Genomic DNA, 18,743 nt, shown 5'->3' with positions numbered 1-18,743 from the left:
AATGTTGATTATTTTCACACTGGTACCCGTGGGAATCGAACCCACAACCCTGGTGTTGCAAGCATCGTGCTCTACCAACTGAGCCACAAGGGACAATTCTCTATCTATCCTACTCTATGTATTTCTCATTTCACAGTAATGTTCATTCCCATTTTGCAATTTGGCCATTAATTAATAGGGTAGAGAAACGTGTGGCTAATGTAAAAGGGCATGCAGTGTTCCTCCTGGAAATAAGACACCATCTTCTTAAATTACTTGAAGTGGGTGTCCCTCCCTTGAGAGAGAGGGCCATAGCCAGGCTAGTGGTGTTAATTAGCTGTAGTGGTGGCTGGTGGCACTTTAAATGGGGAGGACTGGCTCATAGTATTGGCTGGAACGGAATGAATGGAATGGTATCAAACACATCCATTCATTATTTGTGAACCGTCTTCCCCTCACCAGCCTCCTCTAATTAGCTCTTTGAAAGATGCTAGCTTGCTGTTAGCCCCAGAGCCCCAACCCTTCCAACCCATCTACACAAGTCATTTCAGTCCTACTAAGGCTTAACTGTAGAAAGAACAGAGCTTGCGGAGGATGGTAAGGCAGCTATGAAATGATACAGGTAAGTGTAGGGTCCTGTGGAAAAATAGGAGTAACTATATAGACCTTATAATACGATGTCAGGGTAAAAACAAATACATGCAAATGCCCTCATAGAAGAAGGTATAAGCAGTGTTGTAAAAGCTCAACCCCGCTTTGAAAATTAAAGCCATATTACATAATATTCCATATTACTTCCACACACAGACTACTGGAGCCAATGTACCGTCCATATCTCGCCAAATGACATATCCACATCACTACTGCCCTCTGCTGGTGATGTTAGTGTACTGTCTGTTTTGATCTCTGAAGCCTTGTGCTCTGCTTACTGACTCTAGTACAGTATCTGTGTGTGCATTCCCCTTAGTCCTCTAGTGTGTGTGCGGGGGGGGGCTATAATCCTTACTGGCTGGACAGGGTATTATCCGTGTTGTAACATGGTCATCCCTAGGCTGCTGATTGATAAAAGGCTCCAGTGTGTGTTTCTACTGTCAGTCACGTGACAGAGGGGAGGGGGCTTGGCAGTGCACATACCCACAGATTTGGATTATGTTACATGCAGTGTTGTTGCATGTGTAGCAGATGCAGGCTATTTAGCATATGCTAGTAGCCATCATGCAGTGACGTCACCTGCCCTAAGACCTACAGTGTTGCACTTGCTCAACAAGAACCAACGGTCTTAGTAGGGAAATGGTTAGCACTTTAGCTTCGGGAATACTTAGTGTTGTTGTTGTCATGAGTTCGGATTCGATGTGGCTCCTCCAACTACCCAGAGCGATTTGATCACTCCTGTCCTCTTTCTGTACCTCTACAGATGGCTCTATTGCTCTGAGTTGAAGTCAATACAAATCAAATCAAGTTGTATTTGTAAGGTGTAGACCTTACACTGACATGCTTACTTACAAGCCCTGAACCAACAATGCAGTTCAAGAAATAGAGTTAAGAAAATATTTACTAAATAAACTAAAGTAATTTAAAAAAAATAAAAAGTAACACAATAAAATAACAATAACGAGGCAATATACAGGGGTTACCGAGTCAATGTGCGGGTGTACAGGTTAGTTGAGGTAGATTGTACATGTAAGTAGGGGTAAAGTAACTATGCATAGATAATAAACAGCGAGTAGCAACAGTGTAAAAACAAAGGGGGGGGGGGGGTATTAATGTAAATAGTCTGGGTGGCCATTTGATTAATTGTTCAGCAGTCTTATGGCTTGGGGGTAGAAGCTGTTAAGGAGCCTTTTGGACCTAGACTTAGTGCTCCGGTACCACTTGCCGTGCGGTAGCAGAGAGTCTATGACTTGGGTGACTGGAGTCTTTGACAATTTTTCCACTATCAGCCTCTTTTGTCTTGCTTACATTGAGGGCGAGGTTGTTGTCCTGGCATCACACTGCCAGGTCTCTGACCTCCTCCATATAGGCTGTCTCATTGTTGTCGGTGTTCAAGCCTACCACTGTTGTGTTGTCAGCAAACTTAGTGATGGTGTTGGAGTTGTGTTTGGCCACGCAGTCGTGGGTGAACAGGGAGTACAGGATGGGACTAAGCATGCACCCCTGTCCCCCGTGTTGACTATCAGCGTGGCAGATGTGTTGTTGCCTACTCTTACCACCTGGGGGTGGCCCGTGAGGAAGACCAAGATCCAGTTGCAGAGGGAGGTGTTTAGTCCCAGGGTCCTTAGCTTATTGATGAGCTTTGTGGGCACTAGGGTGTTGAACGCTGAGCTGTAGTCAATGAACAGTAGTCTCACTCCTTTTGTCCAGGTGTGAAAGGGCATGGTGGAGTGCGATTGAGATTGCGTCATCTGTGGATCTGTTGGGGCGGTATGCAAATTTGAGTGGGTCTAGGGTTTCCGGGATGATGGTGTTGATATAAGCCATGACCAGACTTTCAAAGCCCTGCCACATCCGACGAGCGTCAGAGCCGGTCTAGTAAGATTCAATCTTAGTCCTGTACTGACGCTTTGCCTGTTTGATGGTTCGTCTGAGGGCATAGCAGGATTTCTTATAAGTGTCCGGATTAGTGTCCCGCTCCTTGAAAGCGGCAGCTCGGTGCGGATGTTGCCTGTAATCCATGACTTCTGGTTGGTATTTGTACGTACGGTCACTGTGGGATGACGTCGTTGATGCACTTACAGTGTCTTCGGAAAGTATTCAGGCCCCTTTACAGCCTTATTCTAAATTGTTTTTCCCCCTCATCAATCTACACACAATACCCCATAATGACAAAGCAAAAACAGGTTTTTATAAATTTTTGCAAATGTATAAAAAAACAAACTGAGATATCAAATTTGCGTAAGTATTCAGACCCTTTACTCAGTACTTTGTTGAAGAACCTTTTTACAGCAATTACAGCCTAGAGTCTTCTTGGTTTGACGCTACAAGCATGGCACATCTGTATTTGGGGAGTTTCTCCCATTCTTCTCTGCAGATCATCTCAAGCTCTGTCAGGTTGGATGGGGAATGGTGCTGCACAGCTTTTTTCAGGTCTCTCCAGAGATGTTAGATCGGGTTTAAGTCCGGGCTTTGCCTGGGCCACTCAATGACATTCAGAGACTTGTCCCAAAGTCATTCCTGCATTGTCGGGTTGGAAGGTGAACATTCGCCCCAGTCTGAGTTCTTGAGCACTCTGGAGCAGGTTTCCATCAAGGATCTCTCTGTACTTTGCTCAGTTTATCTTTGCCTTAATCCTGACTAGTCTCCCAGTTCCTGCCCCTGAAAAACATCCCCACAGCATGATGCTGCCGTCACCATGCTTCACCGTAGGGATGGAGGCAGGTTTCCTCCAGACGTGCCGCTTGGCATTCAGGTCAAAGAGTTCAATCTGGGTTTCATCAGACCGGATAATCTTGTTTCTCATGGTCTGAGAGTCTTTAGGTGCCTTTTAGCAAACTCTTAGCGGGCTGTCATGTGCCTTTTACTGAGGAGTGGCTACCGTCTGGCCACTCTACCATAAAGGCCTGATTGGTGGAGGGCTGCAGAGATGGTTGTCCTTCTGGAGTGTTTTCCCATCTCCACAGAGGAGCTCTGGAGTTCTGTCATAGTGACCATTGGGTTCTTGGTCACCTCCCTGACCAAGACCCTTCTCCCCTGATTGCTCAGTTTGGCTGGACGGCCAGCTCTAGGAAGAGTCTTCGTGGTTCCAACCTTCTTCTATTTAAGAATGATGGAAGCCACTGTGTACTTGGGGACCTTCAATGCTGTAAACATTTTTAAGTATCCTTCCCCACATCTGTGCCTCGACACAATCCTGTCTCTGAGCTCTACGGACAATTCTTTCAACCTCATGGCTTGGTTTTTGCTCTGACATGCAGTGTCAACTGTGGGACCTTATATAGACAGGTGTGTACCTTTCCAAATCATGTTCAATCAATTGAATTTACCAAAGGTGGACTCCAATCAAGTTGTAGAAACATCTCAAGGATGATCAATGAAAACAGGATGCACCTGAGCTCAATTTCGAATCTCATAGCAAAGGGTCTGAATAGTTATGTAAATAAGGTATTTCTGTTTTTTATTTGCATATGTAATGTACGCCTCTTGCAGGAGGGAACGCAACACCCTGTGGAGTGAAAGAGGTATGTGATTGTAGGTGCGGGTAAGGATGACAGAGGCAGAGACTATTACCATTTACTGGGGATTTATTTTCTTAACACGGTAATGTGTGGAAAAGGGGCTGGACGGAACCAAAGAAAAGAAAGTAAAAGTTAGAGTCCCCTCTCCTACCTTACTTGCCTACCCACTACGTACCTAACCTTAACGCCACCTGGCGCGCTAACCAAAATACAGGGGGTTGTCCGCCCAGGTCTTACCTAGTTTCCATAGACAGAGTCCATACTACGGGTAAATGTATGCCCGCAGGCCTCTTGCCTAAGCACTCCCAAGGTGCCTTCCCCCCTGGGAACAAATTAAACAGAATAATACAACCTTAAAGTGAACAATTTTAATAATCACAAACACAGTGTCCTTTGGCATACACATACCTCAGAAGTAGCAGCTACAAAATTCTTAACAAAAACTGTCTCTGAACAACAACCAACACAGGACAAAGAAGCTCCCTCTTTCCTAACAAAGGAACACTGGCTTTTAAAGCTGCCGAAGGAGTCGGTAATTGTAGACAGCTGTATCCCCTGACGAGAGGGCGGGTCAGAGCTCCAGTCTGCAATGGGGCCGACCAATCAGCTGCTTAGGGGAATCCAGGAAGCAATTTCCTGAAACATATACAAACACATACAAACACAAAACAACACAGAAACTGGGGAACGTAACAACATAAATTTCTAAAAACCTGTTTTCGCTTTGTCATTATGGGGTATTGTGTGTAGATTGTTAAGGATGTTTTTGGTATTTAATCCATTTTAGAATAAGGCTGTAACGTAACAAAATGTTGAAAATGTCAAGGGGTCTGAATACTTTCCCGAAGGCACTGTATTGATGAAGCCGTTGACTGAGGTGGTATACTCCTTCCTCATTTCCACTGGATGAATTCCAGAACATATTCCAGTCTGTGCTAGCAAAACAGTCCTGTAGCTTAGCATCAGCGTCATCTGACCTCTTCCGTATTGAGCGAGTCACTGGTACTTCCTGCTTTATTTTTTGCTTGTAAGTAGGAATCAGGAGGATAGAATTATGGTCAAATTTGCCAAATGGAGGATGAGGGAGAGCTTTGTACGCGTCTCTGTGTGTGGAGTAAAGGTGGTCTAGAGTCCCCCCCCCTGGTTGCACATGTGACATGCTGGTAGAAATGAGGTAAAATGGATTTAAGTTTGCCTGCATTAAAGTCCCGGGCCACTAGGAGTGCCTGGATGAGCATTTTCTTGTTTGCTTATGGCCTTATACAGTTCGTTGAGTGCTGTCTTAGTGCCAGCATCGGTTTGTGGATGGTAAATAGATGGCTACAAAAAATATAGATGGTGTGGTCTACAGCTTGTAATGAGGTACTCTACCTCAGGCGAGCAATACCTCGAGACTTCCTTAATATTAGACATTGCGCACCAGCTGTTATTGACAAATAGACACACACCCCCACCCCTCGTCTTACCAGACGTAGCTGTCCTGCCCTACCAATGCATGGAAACCCCAGCCAAATTTATATTATCCATGTCGTCGTTCAGCCACGACTCGTGAAGAATAAGATTTGACAGTTTTTAATGTCCCATTGGTAGGATAGTCTCGAATGGAGATCGTCCAGTTTATTGTCCAGTGATTGCACGTTGGCCAATTAAACAGATGGTAGAAGCTGGTTACCCACTCGGCGACGAATTCTAATAAGGCACCCCGATTTCCACCCCCTGTCTTTTCTTCACACAAATAAGGGGGATTTGGGCCTGGTCTCGGAGAAGCAGTACGTCCTTCGCTTTGGACTCATTAAAGAAAAAACATTTGTCCAGTTTGAGGTGAGTAACGTGGTGGCCAACGTGCAATCACTGGAGAATAAACTGGATGATCTCCATTTGAGACTATCCTACCAATGGGACATTAAAAACGGTCAAGTCTTATGCTTCACGAGTCGTGGCTGAACGACGACATGGATAATATACATTTGGCTGGTGTTTCCGTGCATTGGCAGGACGGGACAGCTACGTCTGGTAAGACGAGGGGTGGGGGTCTGCTCATGTTCTGATATCCAGAAACTATTTTCGGTCATAAGAGATGGTAGCAAAAGCATTATGTACTAAAAAAGTTACAAACAATGCAAAAAAACACACAAAATAGCACAGTTGGTTAGGAGCCCGTAAAATGGCAGCCATCCCCTCCGGCGCCATTATTATCCACAAACCTCCATTTTGCTTTATCCCAGTGTACTGTAGATACTGTCCACCCATCTGATACCTGCTAGTGACAGCACGGCACTTGTGATTAAATACAGATTATTACTTCACCTCTCGCTCTAAATCCCTGGATTGCTTCAGGCAGTTTTAAAAACGCCTCACCTCTGAACATGGCACCTTATTGGTGGTTGAAAATCCACATGACTCTCTGTAGGTACAACAGAGGCCAAAATGAAATCTGTTTGGGCTGTTCAGATTATTAACACAATGACAATACAGGGATAGAGCCTCTATGGTATCACAGTTCATATCAGACCAGGATACAGTTTGTACTAGACAGGTACAGAGTCTTGGTGTCTGTTTACCTGACTGTCACTCAGTCTGTCTAGTGTTCTCTTAAGCACGCATAGCGCTTGATTCTGGACCTTTTGTCAGGTTTTTCTATACACGCGTTTCTGGTGGAAAATTACCTTTTGGAACCTCGGCGAAGATTATTCACCGGCGCTAGGGTTGTACCATGTCTTAGCTTTGGGGGTGTTTTGTTTGATCTCTTTCATTCTACCTGGAAAAACTCAACTTGTCTATCTTCCAAAGAAGAACAATAATATTTTCGAATCCATTGCCTTCTTCAAGAACTTCTTCTTCATCTCTTCCTTTGAGACACTCTTGAACCCACAGTGTTGGACCTTAGAACTGAAGAATACGACCGTAGGACCTTATAACTGAAGAACTACAGCTTGGTCCCACTTTACAGAAAGACAAGGACCCTAAACAGAAACTACCTGACGCACTACAATAGATAACTAAGTATCTGTGATCGGTAGCGATGATCCCTACTAAGCTTCTGATGTACCGGGGTCCACGAGGTGGCGCCCTTCGCTCCGAGGCTCGTGGAGACACGTTCAGGCGTAGGAAATCGTGTGGAGAGTTGTTTCAGAAAGGGTACAGGGTGAGGTTGGGGCCGCATGGGATGGCTATGGAGAAGGAGAGGCAGAAGAGACCATATCTTGGTCTCTGGACCTCTCTGAGCTTTCTCTGCAAATGGGGTAAGAATAAAGATCTAGTGCCATAGTTACTCTGTAGGGTAAGAATAAAGATCTAGTGCCATAGTTACTCTGTGGGGTAAGAATAAAGATCTAGTGCCATAGTTACTCTGTGGGGTAAGAATAAAGATCTAGTGCCATAGTTACTCTGTGGGGTAAGAATAAAGATCTAGTGCCATAGTTACTGTGGGGTAAGAATAAAGATCTAGTGCCATAGTTACTCTGTGGGGTAAGAATAAAGATCTAGTGCCATAGTTACTCTGTAGGGTAAGAATAAAGATCTAGTGCCATAGTTACTCTGTGGGGTAAGAATAAAGATCTAGGGCCATAGTTACTCTGTGGGGTAAGAATAAAGATCTAGGGCCATAGTTACTCTGTGGGGTAAGAATGGTAGAATATATGGGGTCTGGGTCATGTTCAAACAGTCTGGCTCGTCCAGTATATGCTTCCTTTCCAAATAGGAATCACAATTCCTACAAGTAGGAGTCACAATCTACACTTCCTCTTAAAATGGGATAAGAATGTTAGAACATGGGGTCTGGGCCATGTTCAAACAATTTAACTAGTTCCCTCCAAATGCGGTAAGGACCAAGGTCTGGGAAGGGCATGGAGTCTCTCATTGTGGTTCTGATTCTTATTATTTACTCTGCAGTGTGGTTCCAATGGCTTAGTTTGTTGGGGGGGGGGGGTGATGGTAGCATCTGGGTTGTGGGTTTGATTCCCGCGTGGCCCGTGTATACAAATATTTGTGGTACTGTAGCTGTTACGTGTGATGAGGCTTGCAGTTTGATGTGTTGTATGGTCTTGCTGCATGATAGTTCCAAGCACTTTCTCACTGTACGCAGGAGAGAACTATTTTGTTTACAGATGTCTCCACCAGTTGAGGCTGGTGGGAGGAGCTATAGGAGGACAGGCTCGTAATGGCTGGAATGGAATAAATGGAACGGTATGAAACATATGGAAACCACATGTTTTACCCCGTTCCATTTATTCCAGTCCAGCCATTACAATGAGCCTGTCCTCCTATAGCTCCTCCCACCAGCCTCCACTGGTATCAACCATGAATTAAACTATGAACAGATCCCCCAAAATACAAAGAGATTGGACAAGTAAATGTTTAACATTGTCCTGCCCTGTTAACCTCAGTCACTAGTAGTGTAAATTATTCCATCCAGAATGAATAGAAATACACATTGGTATGCATGGCACATGGACACACGCACACGCACACACACACACACACACACGGTAGATCAGAGCCTGGAATATATTGGTGTTATGTAAACTGGCATTGAGGCAGGTGTTGCATTGTTTCTCTAAACCCTGGACTCAGACACATGTAGGACACACAGTTTACAGTACATGACACTACTGTACTGTATATAGGCCTATTTTACAGTATATCTTCCTTATAGGCTACAGGCCACACTGTAAAACACTATCATTTTATGTATGATTATTAACCTTTATTTCTCTCTCTCTCTGTCTCTCTCTCTCTGTCTCTCTGTCTCTCTGTCTCTCTCTCTCTCAGGCTTAAGATTCCTGAGAGCCTTGAGATTGATACAGTTCTCAGAAATTTTACAGTTTTTGAATATCTTAAAAACAAGGTAAGTATAGGGCTTTCATTGGACTACCGCCACCACTCCAGCACGGTAGCACCACAACAACTATCTACAGAATCCATCTGACATAGAAGCTCGGGTCAGGTTTGCTCTCTAGACACTCTCTGGACACTGCTGTAACACTTTATTTTACAGTCCTGTTCCAGACTTATACTAAGACATTTAAACTTATGTGGTAACAACTATTCAAAGCATGCATTGAGCATTTATAGTAGCTCCCTGGTACAAATGTTACATATAGTAGCTCCATGGTACAAATGTTACATATAGTAGCTCCCTGGTACAAATGTTACATATAGTAGCTCCCTGGTACAAATGTTACATATAGTAGCTCCCTGGTACAAATGTTACATATAGTAGCTCCCTGGTACAAGTTTTACATAGTAGCTCCCACAGTGCTTGTTCTAATGAATCTCACTCATGTCATCTGAAATTGTTATGTAATCACTATGTATTTTAACTTTCATTTTCCCATGTATTGGCTGAGTAAATAGCAGGACTGTACAGTAAAGTGTCACTGAGGTTGTCTCTTGATGACTGTTTGGCCCAGCGTGCCTCTCCTGTCCTTTCTGGGCTCTTAACACTGTAAACACAGAGACGTTGAGTAATCAGTAATCCTCTCTTTCTGTGGTTTAGCCCTCATGTACAGGTGAGGGAGAGATAGTGAGGGAAGGAGAATGAGATGGAGGGAAAGAGAGAGAGAGAGAGGGAGGGAGGGTGGGAAAGGGAAAGTGTATGATGAATGCAGACCGATCCTGAACTAAAGCATGACACGTTCCCTATTACACCAGGGCAAGAATAGACACTACAGTAGCTGTTGACTATATGTAGGAAACACAACACAAGATGATGGTTAGAGTGCTGGCAACAGCATTCCACAAAAGCTGTCATGACATAATGTACGTTCTTAGCAGTTCAATAGAGTAATCCCTTTCAGCTTAATGAATTTTGTTTGGTTTTATTGCATTTTTGTTTTTGACCTGATCCCACCCCCCTAGAGACCCACAGTCCCATTCATTTCCTGGCTTAGCGAAAGAGAAAAGAATAGAACATTTTGTTTTTATAATTTTTTATTTGCATCTTACATTTTGTTTAGCATCTTACTGGCATACCATGCCAGACATAAAGACAGAACTTGACGTAATGATAAAATAATGACAGGAGCAAGAGAGTACATGTACAGGACAGTACGGTACTTTACAACCTAAGCCAGGTGTTTTCTAGCCTCACCATCTCAGACCCAATAGATGAGCCTCTCCCATTACATTATTCTCTTTCTGTCACCCTTACCTGGTCTGGATCTCTTTGAGAGATTTTTATGGTTCTTATTCTACCCAGCAATTCCATCAAGCTGGTGAACCTGTGTTCCATCTTCATAAGCACATGGCTAACAGCTGCCGGATTCATACATTTGGTAAGTGGCTGGGCGGGGGGGTTGGGCTACGGGGGGAGTAAGGGAGGTGAGAACTCCTAACGCTTGGTCCGAAAACAACCTCTAGCCCCTCCCTTCCCCCTGGATGTGTGGCAGATCTGAAGTGCTGAAGGGTCCCTGACCAACCCCTACCCCCTACCCCCCGGGGACTCCTGTATGTCTGAAACGATCGGATAGGTATGTAAGCAATAAGGAACAAAATATATACAGTTGTGGGCACTAAAAATGTAGTTTAAAAAAAGAACCTACACTGCGGTATAGGTTTTTTGTGACAAACTATCGCTGGGATACCCTAGAGCACCGTGTTGCTGGGATACCCTAGAGCGCCGTGTTGCTGGGATACCCTAGAGCACCCATTACGGCAATAGTTCTGCTACTACCAAAATACAACATGTTCAGTGCCCATAACTGTACGAAAATCCCCAGCTTTTTTGAAGGCAAGGTGAAGCAGAAAATGACCATATTGCTTAAACCTATCTGATCCTCTCAGATCTACAGCAGGGCCTAGGGGGTAGTGGCCCGGGCTTGATTTGGGAATCAGCATGTTAGTTAAAAAGGCTAGGTGGGCGCCGTCTTCGTATAGCCCCCACCCACCCAGTTCAGATGTGCTGCCACCCGAGGGGAGGGGGCTAGGGATTGCCTTCGGACCGGCCAATAGAGGGTGTTTCCATGTGATGATGAAGAGTTAGGGGCGCTTTAATCAATCAGTAGAACTACAGATCAATGTCTGTCCTTTTTATCAGTGAAATGACAGCTCAATCAATCAACAATGTCTGTCCTTTTTTCAGTTTTTCTCTTATTTCTTACACACAGCTGGCTCAAGTTGTCAGTACATTTATGTCAATGGCTCAACCAACAGTACAATAACACACCAACTAATACAGCATTAGAACATGCAGGGGGATACCTCTAACCTCCTGACACTAGATGGCAGCATAAGCACAATATTAAGGTTCCAGAAATGCTGCTTTGTCTGATCAGAGTGAAAGCATGAAAGTTCAGCAGGGCCAGATTCAATCAAACTTGTGTTGAGAAGGTTATATGCAGGGCCTTTGTTTGCAAACTGCTGCCCTAAGTGTCAGAACCATGTCGTGTTCAGTTCAGTTCACTTGTTTCCGAACTGGAGGCACTAACCAGTGGAGGAGGTACTTGGTAGTGTCACAGCATCCTCGACCACGCCGGAAATGCATTAGTCCACGGGAAGACATGTTTGTTGGCTACTGTGTAAACTCTGCAATGCTGGCTTGATTGACTCTTAAGACCATGTTGATGGTAAGACAAACCTAGAGAACCTGCATGCACGGAACATATAGAACCTGCTTCAGAGGTTGTGATCAAAATCCTTCCAATGTTTTTGCTTAAGACTGACATTCTACCCTGTTCAAATCTCATTCCCGCTCCCATTTTTAGGTGGAAAACTCAGGGGATCCTTGGGAAAACTTCCAAAATTCCCAGTCACTTTCCTATTGGGAATGTGTCTACTTGCTCATGGTCACTATGTCAACAGTGGGCTACGGGGATGTCTATGCAAAAACCACCCTGGGACGCCTGTTCATGGTCTTCTTCATCCTTGGGGGTTTGGTAAAACAAAATTTTTCTCTCCCCTCCTCCCCCCTTTGCCCCCCCACCCTCAACCTGCCTGTCCCCATTTTCACACTATATAGAACTGTTATACCAGACAGCAAAATTTGTAAATGATACGTTAGTCTTTCAATGTCTTAATCAATATTATTATCTAGAAAGTATTTTGCAATGTAGCTTTACGATAGTTTAGCAATGTTTACATAGCACTGTTAAGCTTACCTATTTTTATATGTACAGTATAAAGTGCATTCGGAAAGTACGCAGACCTCTTGACTTTTTCCACGTTTTGTTACGTTACAGGCTTATTCTAAAATGGATTTAAAAAATATTTTTCCCTGGTTGCTTCTGTGTGTCGCTCTGGATGGGAGTCTGTTAGATGATTAATGTGATGTAGTTGTTGAGCGGCTTCACTGCAAGTATATTCTATGTTTTAAACATTCAATCAATCTACACACAATACCCCATAATGACAAAGCAAAAACAGGTTTTTATAAATATGGGCAAATTTATAAATAAATACAAAACTGAAATATCACAAGTATTCCGACCCTTTACTCAGTACTTTGTTGAAGCACCTTTGGCAACGATTACTGCCTCGAGTCTTCTTGGGTATGATACTACAAGCTTGGCACACTTGTATTTGGGGAGATTCTCCCATTCTTCTGTGCAGATCCTCTCAAGTTCTGTCAGGTTGGATGGGGAGCGTTGCTGCACAGCTATTTTCAGGTCTCTCCAGAGATGTTCGATCGGGTTCAAGTCCGGGCTCTGGCTGGGCCACTCAAGGACACTCTGAGACTTGTCCCGAAGCCACTCCTGCATTGTCTTGGCTGTGTGCTTAGGGTCGTTGTCCTGTTGGAAGGTGAACCTTAACCCCCAGGCTGAGGTCCTGAGTGCTCTGGAGCAGGTTTTCATCAAGGTACTCTCTGTACTTTGCTCCGTTCATTTTCCCTCGATCCTGACTAGACTCCCAGTCCCTGCCACTGAAAAACATCCCCACAGCATGATGCTGCCACCACCATGCTTCACCGTAGGGATGGTGCCAGGTTTCCTCCAGACGTGACGCTTGGCATTCAGACCAAATATTTCAATCTTGGTTTCATCAGACCAGAGCGTCTTGTTTCTCATGGTCTGAGAGTCTTTAGGTGCCTTTTGGCAAACTCCAAGCAGGCTGTCATGTGCCTTTTACTGAAGAGTGTCTTCAGTCTGGCCACTCTACCATAAAGGCCTGATTGGTGGAGCGCTGCAGAGATGGTTGTCCTTCTGGAAGGTTCTCCATCTCCACAGAGGAGCTCTGGAGCTCTGTCAGTGACCATTGGGTTCTTGGTCACCTCCCTGACCAAGGCCCTTTTCCCCCGATTGCTCAGTTTGGCCGGGCGGCCAGCTCTAGGAAGAGTCTTGGTGGTTCCAAATTTCTTCCATTTAAGAATGATGGAGACCACTGTGTTCTTGGGGACCTTCAATGCTGCAGACATTTTTTGGTACACTTCCCCAGATCTGTGCCTCGACACAATCCTGTCTCTGAGCTCTACGGACAATTCCTTCGACCTCATGGCTTGGTTTTTGCTCTGACATGCACTGTCAACTGTGGGACCTTACATACTGTAGACAGGTGTGTGCCTTTCCAAATCACATCCAATCAATTGAATTTACCACAGGTGGACTCCAATCAAGTTGTAGAAACATCTCAAGGATGATCCATGGAAACAGGATGCACCTGAGCTTAATTTCGAGTCTCATACCAAAGGATCTGAATAGTTATATAAATACGGTATTTCTGTTTTTATTTTTAATACAATTACAAACATTTCTAAAAAACTGTTCTTGCTTTGTCATTATGGGGTATTGTGTGTAAAATTTAATCAATTTTAAAATAAGGCTGTAATGTAACAAAATGTGGAAAAATTCAAGGGGTCTGAATACTTTCCGAAAGTACCTGCTTAGGTTACTACTGATGCTATTTGTCTATTAGTATTATTGCAGTGATGCCTCATGTAGTAGCCTACTGTATATTTGCACTTGACAATAGTCACTCATGTCTTGCTCCCCTCCCTATAGCTTGTGGGTTGTGTTTGTCTGAAGAGTAGAATTATAAGATAATGTGCTACTAGCAGATTGATAATGCTGTTTTTGCTTCTTAAAGCAGTCTGTTGTTTCAGGACTACCCCCTTCCTCTTGTGTCCCTCCCCACTATTCCAACAAACACAGTGGCAGGAAGACCAGGCCTAGGCCAGCCTGAGTGATACCATAGCGATCGCAGCTCTTCACACTCTGACATTTAACCCCATTCAGAACAGCACCCCCTAGAGGAAAAGGGGCTCACTGCAGCTAAACAGATTTATGTTAGTTTAGACTGTTAGCCTGTAACTCGATCCATCTCATATGATCCAATAGAAGATGACCCCCAGCTGTTTGAGAGTGTGCTGTGTGGTCGTCATAGCGTCTGGAGGCTGTTTAGGTCTGGCAGCAGTAGGTCTGTTTCCTATCAGGAGTGCCATTAAATGACTCCATTGTGGTGATGCTGTAAACCCAGATCAAACTCAAAGCTGCGCTCACATCAACCTCACATCGTAACACATTATTTCCCCTGGATTTGGGTTTCGTGACTATATTGGCTTAGTAAAAGGTTAATGGATAAAACAGTAACGAAATAGCTCAATAGTTCATGGTTAGCTGAATAGTTCAATTGGTAGAGTGTAGCTCAGTTGGTAGTGCGTTGCGCTTGCAATGCCAGTGTTGTGGGTTCAAGGGGGTCCAGTATGGAAATGTAGGCTCTCACTACTGTAAGTCGCTTTGGATAAGAGCGTCTGCTAAATTACTAAAATGTCAACATAAAAACTGTTAGCAAAAATCTCAACAGATAGTAGATAGCTAAACAGTTAGCAAAGACCTGAACAGTTAGTAGATAGCTAAACAGTTAGCAAGCAGCTCAACAGTTAGTGGATAGCTAAACATTAAGCAAAAGCTTGACAGTTGGTGAATAGCTAGTTAACGTTATACGGTTAGTTAATGGCTCAAAACGGTTACAGAATAGCTCAATAGATCATGGATAGCTGAACAGTTAGCACATAGCTCAACAGATAGTAGATAGCTAAACGGTTAGCAAACAGCTCAATAGTTAGTGGACAGCTAAACAGTAAGCAACAGCTCAACAGTTTGTGAATAGCTATAAGGTTAGCAAACTTCTCAAAGGTTGGTGGATAGCTAACGGTTAGCAAGCAACTCAAAAGGTAGTGGGTAGTTAAATGGATAGCAACAATCTAGACAGTTCGCTAAACGGTTTACAAACAACACTTTGTGAATAACTAAACAGTTAGTGGGTAGATAAATGGCTAGTAAAAAGCTCAGCAGCTAAAGAGTTATCAAAAATGGCTAAACAGTGCTAGTGGGATATTGCTGTTGACATAGGCAGTTAAGAGAGAAGTACCTCCGGACAGGACAGGAGGCTGCAACTTTGCAAAATGCATCCAGCTCATTCCCACTGCCCTCCAAATGAGTCTTAATGTGTTTTGCAGCTGTGGACCATCAGGCCGGCCTGCTCAAATCAACCTGCCACATCATTGGTGTTTGTTGGACAAAACATGGCACATAGGGTTTTTTCCCCCTCTTCTCTTTGCTACTTCCAGATGTTTTAGATCCTATCACAGATCAACCGTTGTTGGACGGCTGTGGCAGTATAACGGCTTTACATTTTTTCTTCCCAAAACCCATGACCCTTAAAAACTGGGGTTTTCTTAATTAAAATGTTTTCTTTCCTATTTTTACCCCCAAAATATAAAAAAAAAACTTTGATTGGGCAACGCATCTCACTATCTCTTAGTTTGTTCTCTTATTTAAAGTATCAGTGCTAAGTGAGAACTACGAGATAAACTTTTGGACACTATCATCCCCCCAGCTTGATATCTTAAGAAAAACACCCCCCTCCTCCCCCCCCCGCCGCCGCCAGAAATCTGTTTGGATTCAAGGGCCCGCTAGCCGACTCCCTCTCCACCTCCTCTATGGCGTAGTCTCTTTTTTTAGTCTCTTCTTCTGTCTCCCATCTTCTCCTTAGGCCATGTTTGCCAGCTACGTCCCTGAAATCATAGAGTTAATAGGAAACCGCAAGAAATATGGTGGTTCCTATAGTGCGGTTAATGGGAGAAAGTAAGTATTTTCCGGAAGGTTCTGCTGTCTTTCCTTGTACGCGGTAGAACCCTTTCTGCATGCCCTTTTCTTTTTTCTGTTTCATGCATGTAGGCCATGTTTGCTCGCTACGTGCCAGAAATTGCTGCTCTCATCCTTAATCGGAAGAAATACGGAGGGAGTTATAACTCAACACGAGGCAGAAAGTAAGTCCAAATCCAGTCAAGGTGTGGTTGTGTGACACAAGTGCTCCCCCTCAGGTTAAGAGTGATATGGGGGTTGATTTACCAAGTTACCATTACTTTAAAGTCACACTGCGTGACTGGAGACCTTGGCCATAAGGACACACATGTCCATGTCCCTTTACTCTCTATTTTTCTCTCTCTCTCCCTGTCTTCTCTCCATGTCTTTCTTCTCTCCCTGTCTTTCTTCTCTCGCTTTTTCGCTCTCGCTCTCTTTCTTTTGCTGTCTCTTTCACTGTCTCTCGCTGTCTCTCTTGCGCTCTCTCCTGTTCCCTCTCTCTCGATCTCTTGCTCTCTTTCTCTCTCCCTGTCTTTCTTCTCTCGCTCTCTCTCTCTTGTTCTCTCTCTCGATCACTCTCTCTTTCTCACTCTGTCCCTCACTCAGTGATTACCTGAAGTCCATCCTTGTGCTTTTGTTTTTAATTTTTTATTTGATACATCCTATGTGCTGCATTTTAATTTCATTTGAAAACTAGAGCTTTCATGACTACATTATAGACATATGCTATTAATATGTGATGATTTATTCCTCATTATGTACAGTACTGTTATGTGTTGTCCTACTTATTAATTCTGAGACCGTCCAATGACATTCCTCCTTCAATTGTGCTCTCACTAAGGAAGAATCAGGATCAGGATGATACATCATTATAAAATAACTAGTCATGAAACCCCTACTATCAGCTCTAAAAAGTACACGTTTCTGCTTCACAAGAAAATAGAAAAATACATTAATCCTCAACTGCATTATTATTGGTGGTCTTTTAGTAGCATCATCAATCTCAATGACCTTGCAGGATATGATTTCGTTTCTTGTTTTCATTTTGCTTGAGTTACTTCGATTAAGACCTGTTTTTTTATATTTTTTATATATACATTTTTTTGCATCATTTATCTGCATGCTCTCTGTGACCTGAGCTCAGCTCAGTTGGCTTTTTCACGCTTTATGGTTCCCATGACAAACCTGACAAAAAGCTCAACTTCCTGTCTTGTCACCACCAGCCCCATCGCATCATCACTGTGTGACATGACTCTTATTAACCACTCACTCGCATCATCTCTGCTCGACATGACTCTGGCCATGATCTTCAGTCAGCTCCCACACCCTGAATGCTGGATGCCTCGCTCTCATTGGAGGCTCTCGATTGCTCTTGGCTTGCTTTGCCCGCTTGGTTCTGTGGTGTCCCATTGTTTGGTTTGTGTGGCTGTAGTTGTGTGGGCAAGAGGTTGTGGTGTTGTGTGCGGTGGTGTGTGTGTATGTATGTGGACGTTCAGAACACAGGTTGTTGTGTTGTGTGTGTATGTACAGTGTGGCTGAGTCCCTGGTTCTGTGGCTCAAACCTTACTGACTCAACAGCACATCACACAGACTAACCTCTTAGTTAGACCCAGACTAACCCCACTGCTCCTAATAGTTTAGCTCAGCAGAATGAAGAGACTTCCTGCCTCTCTCTTTCTCCCACCGTCTTTATATGTTCTACCTTACTATTTTCTTCCTCTCCCGCTTTCTCTTCATTCTCTTTATCCTACTCTCCCTCATTCTCTTCTTTATCCCCCTTGATCTCTCTCTCTCTACCCCGTTTCCCGTCAGTGAGATTAACGAGATGTTATGTTTGGCTGGCGCCCTGCGTCTCCATTCACTGACAGGGTGTTGAGAGAAGGGTTTGTCAAAGCTGCCTACTCCCCCTCTCGCCACCTTTCCCTCTCCCTCACTCCCCCTTTCACACACTCTCCCACTTTCCCTCTTTACTGTACCTCTCTCTCTCCCTCTCTCGCCATTTCTTGCTATCTCTCTCCCTCCCCCTCATCCCTTTCCCTGGCTGTACTGTACATGTGGTATGGAGAGTATACTTTTTGGGCAAGGAAAAATCTAAACATCTTAAGTTCACGAAACTGTGGGTTAGGAAGATGTCCAACTTCCAGTTAATATTATACATCTTCAAGTGGTTTATCTGTAGACATAGAATACAGTTTCATGACACACACACACACACACACACACACACACACACACACACACACACACACACACACACACACACACACACACACACACACACACACACACACACACACCAGTCAGCGTAGTGACAGATCCAACGTCGCCTACACTGATGTCATAAAGACGAGCGTTCTGTTGGCTCTCGACTCACTGCACTCACGGCCTTGTGGTTCTTATTAGGGCTCTGTGGTTTCCATTAGCCCCCACTGAAACAGAGGGACTGGTATGGAAACTGGGCTAAAACCTGGCTGAACCCTGCAGTACTCTGAATGTGTTAGTTCTCTGTGGGCCTGTGAGGGCTTGCAGCCTGAGGTGTGGAGACCTGGAGACTCTCATCCCAGATAAACATATT

At 44.1% G+C, this 18,743-nt stretch overlaps 1 protein-coding gene across 21 annotated transcripts in view; it reads left to right on the top strand.

Moving 5' to 3' along the window:
• The window catches only part of kcnma1a (potassium large conductance calcium-activated channel, subfamily M, alpha member 1a), a 306,999-nt gene that overhangs the window by 204,032 nt on the left and 84,224 nt on the right, over positions 1-18,743 (top strand). For all 21 annotated transcript variants that reach the window (XM_055928857.1, XM_055928724.1, XM_055928776.1 and 18 more), the window contains exons 6-9: positions 8,922-8,997; positions 10,351-10,426; positions 11,855-12,025; positions 16,077-16,168. In XM_055928857.1, coding sequence (XP_055784832.1) covers positions 8,922-8,997; positions 10,351-10,426; positions 11,855-12,025; positions 16,077-16,168 — 415 coding nt within the window. The remainder of the gene's footprint in view (positions 1-8,921; positions 8,998-10,350; positions 10,427-11,854; positions 12,026-16,076; positions 16,169-18,743) is intronic.

This window comes from Salvelinus fontinalis, chromosome 1 (assembly GCF_029448725.1).
Source record: "Salvelinus fontinalis isolate EN_2023a chromosome 1, ASM2944872v1, whole genome shotgun sequence".
Taxonomy (NCBI): domain Eukaryota; kingdom Metazoa; phylum Chordata; class Actinopteri; order Salmoniformes; family Salmonidae; genus Salvelinus; species Salvelinus fontinalis.
The sequence above is the reverse complement of the archived record's forward strand: the minus strand, read 5'-3'. Positions and strand labels throughout refer to the sequence as shown.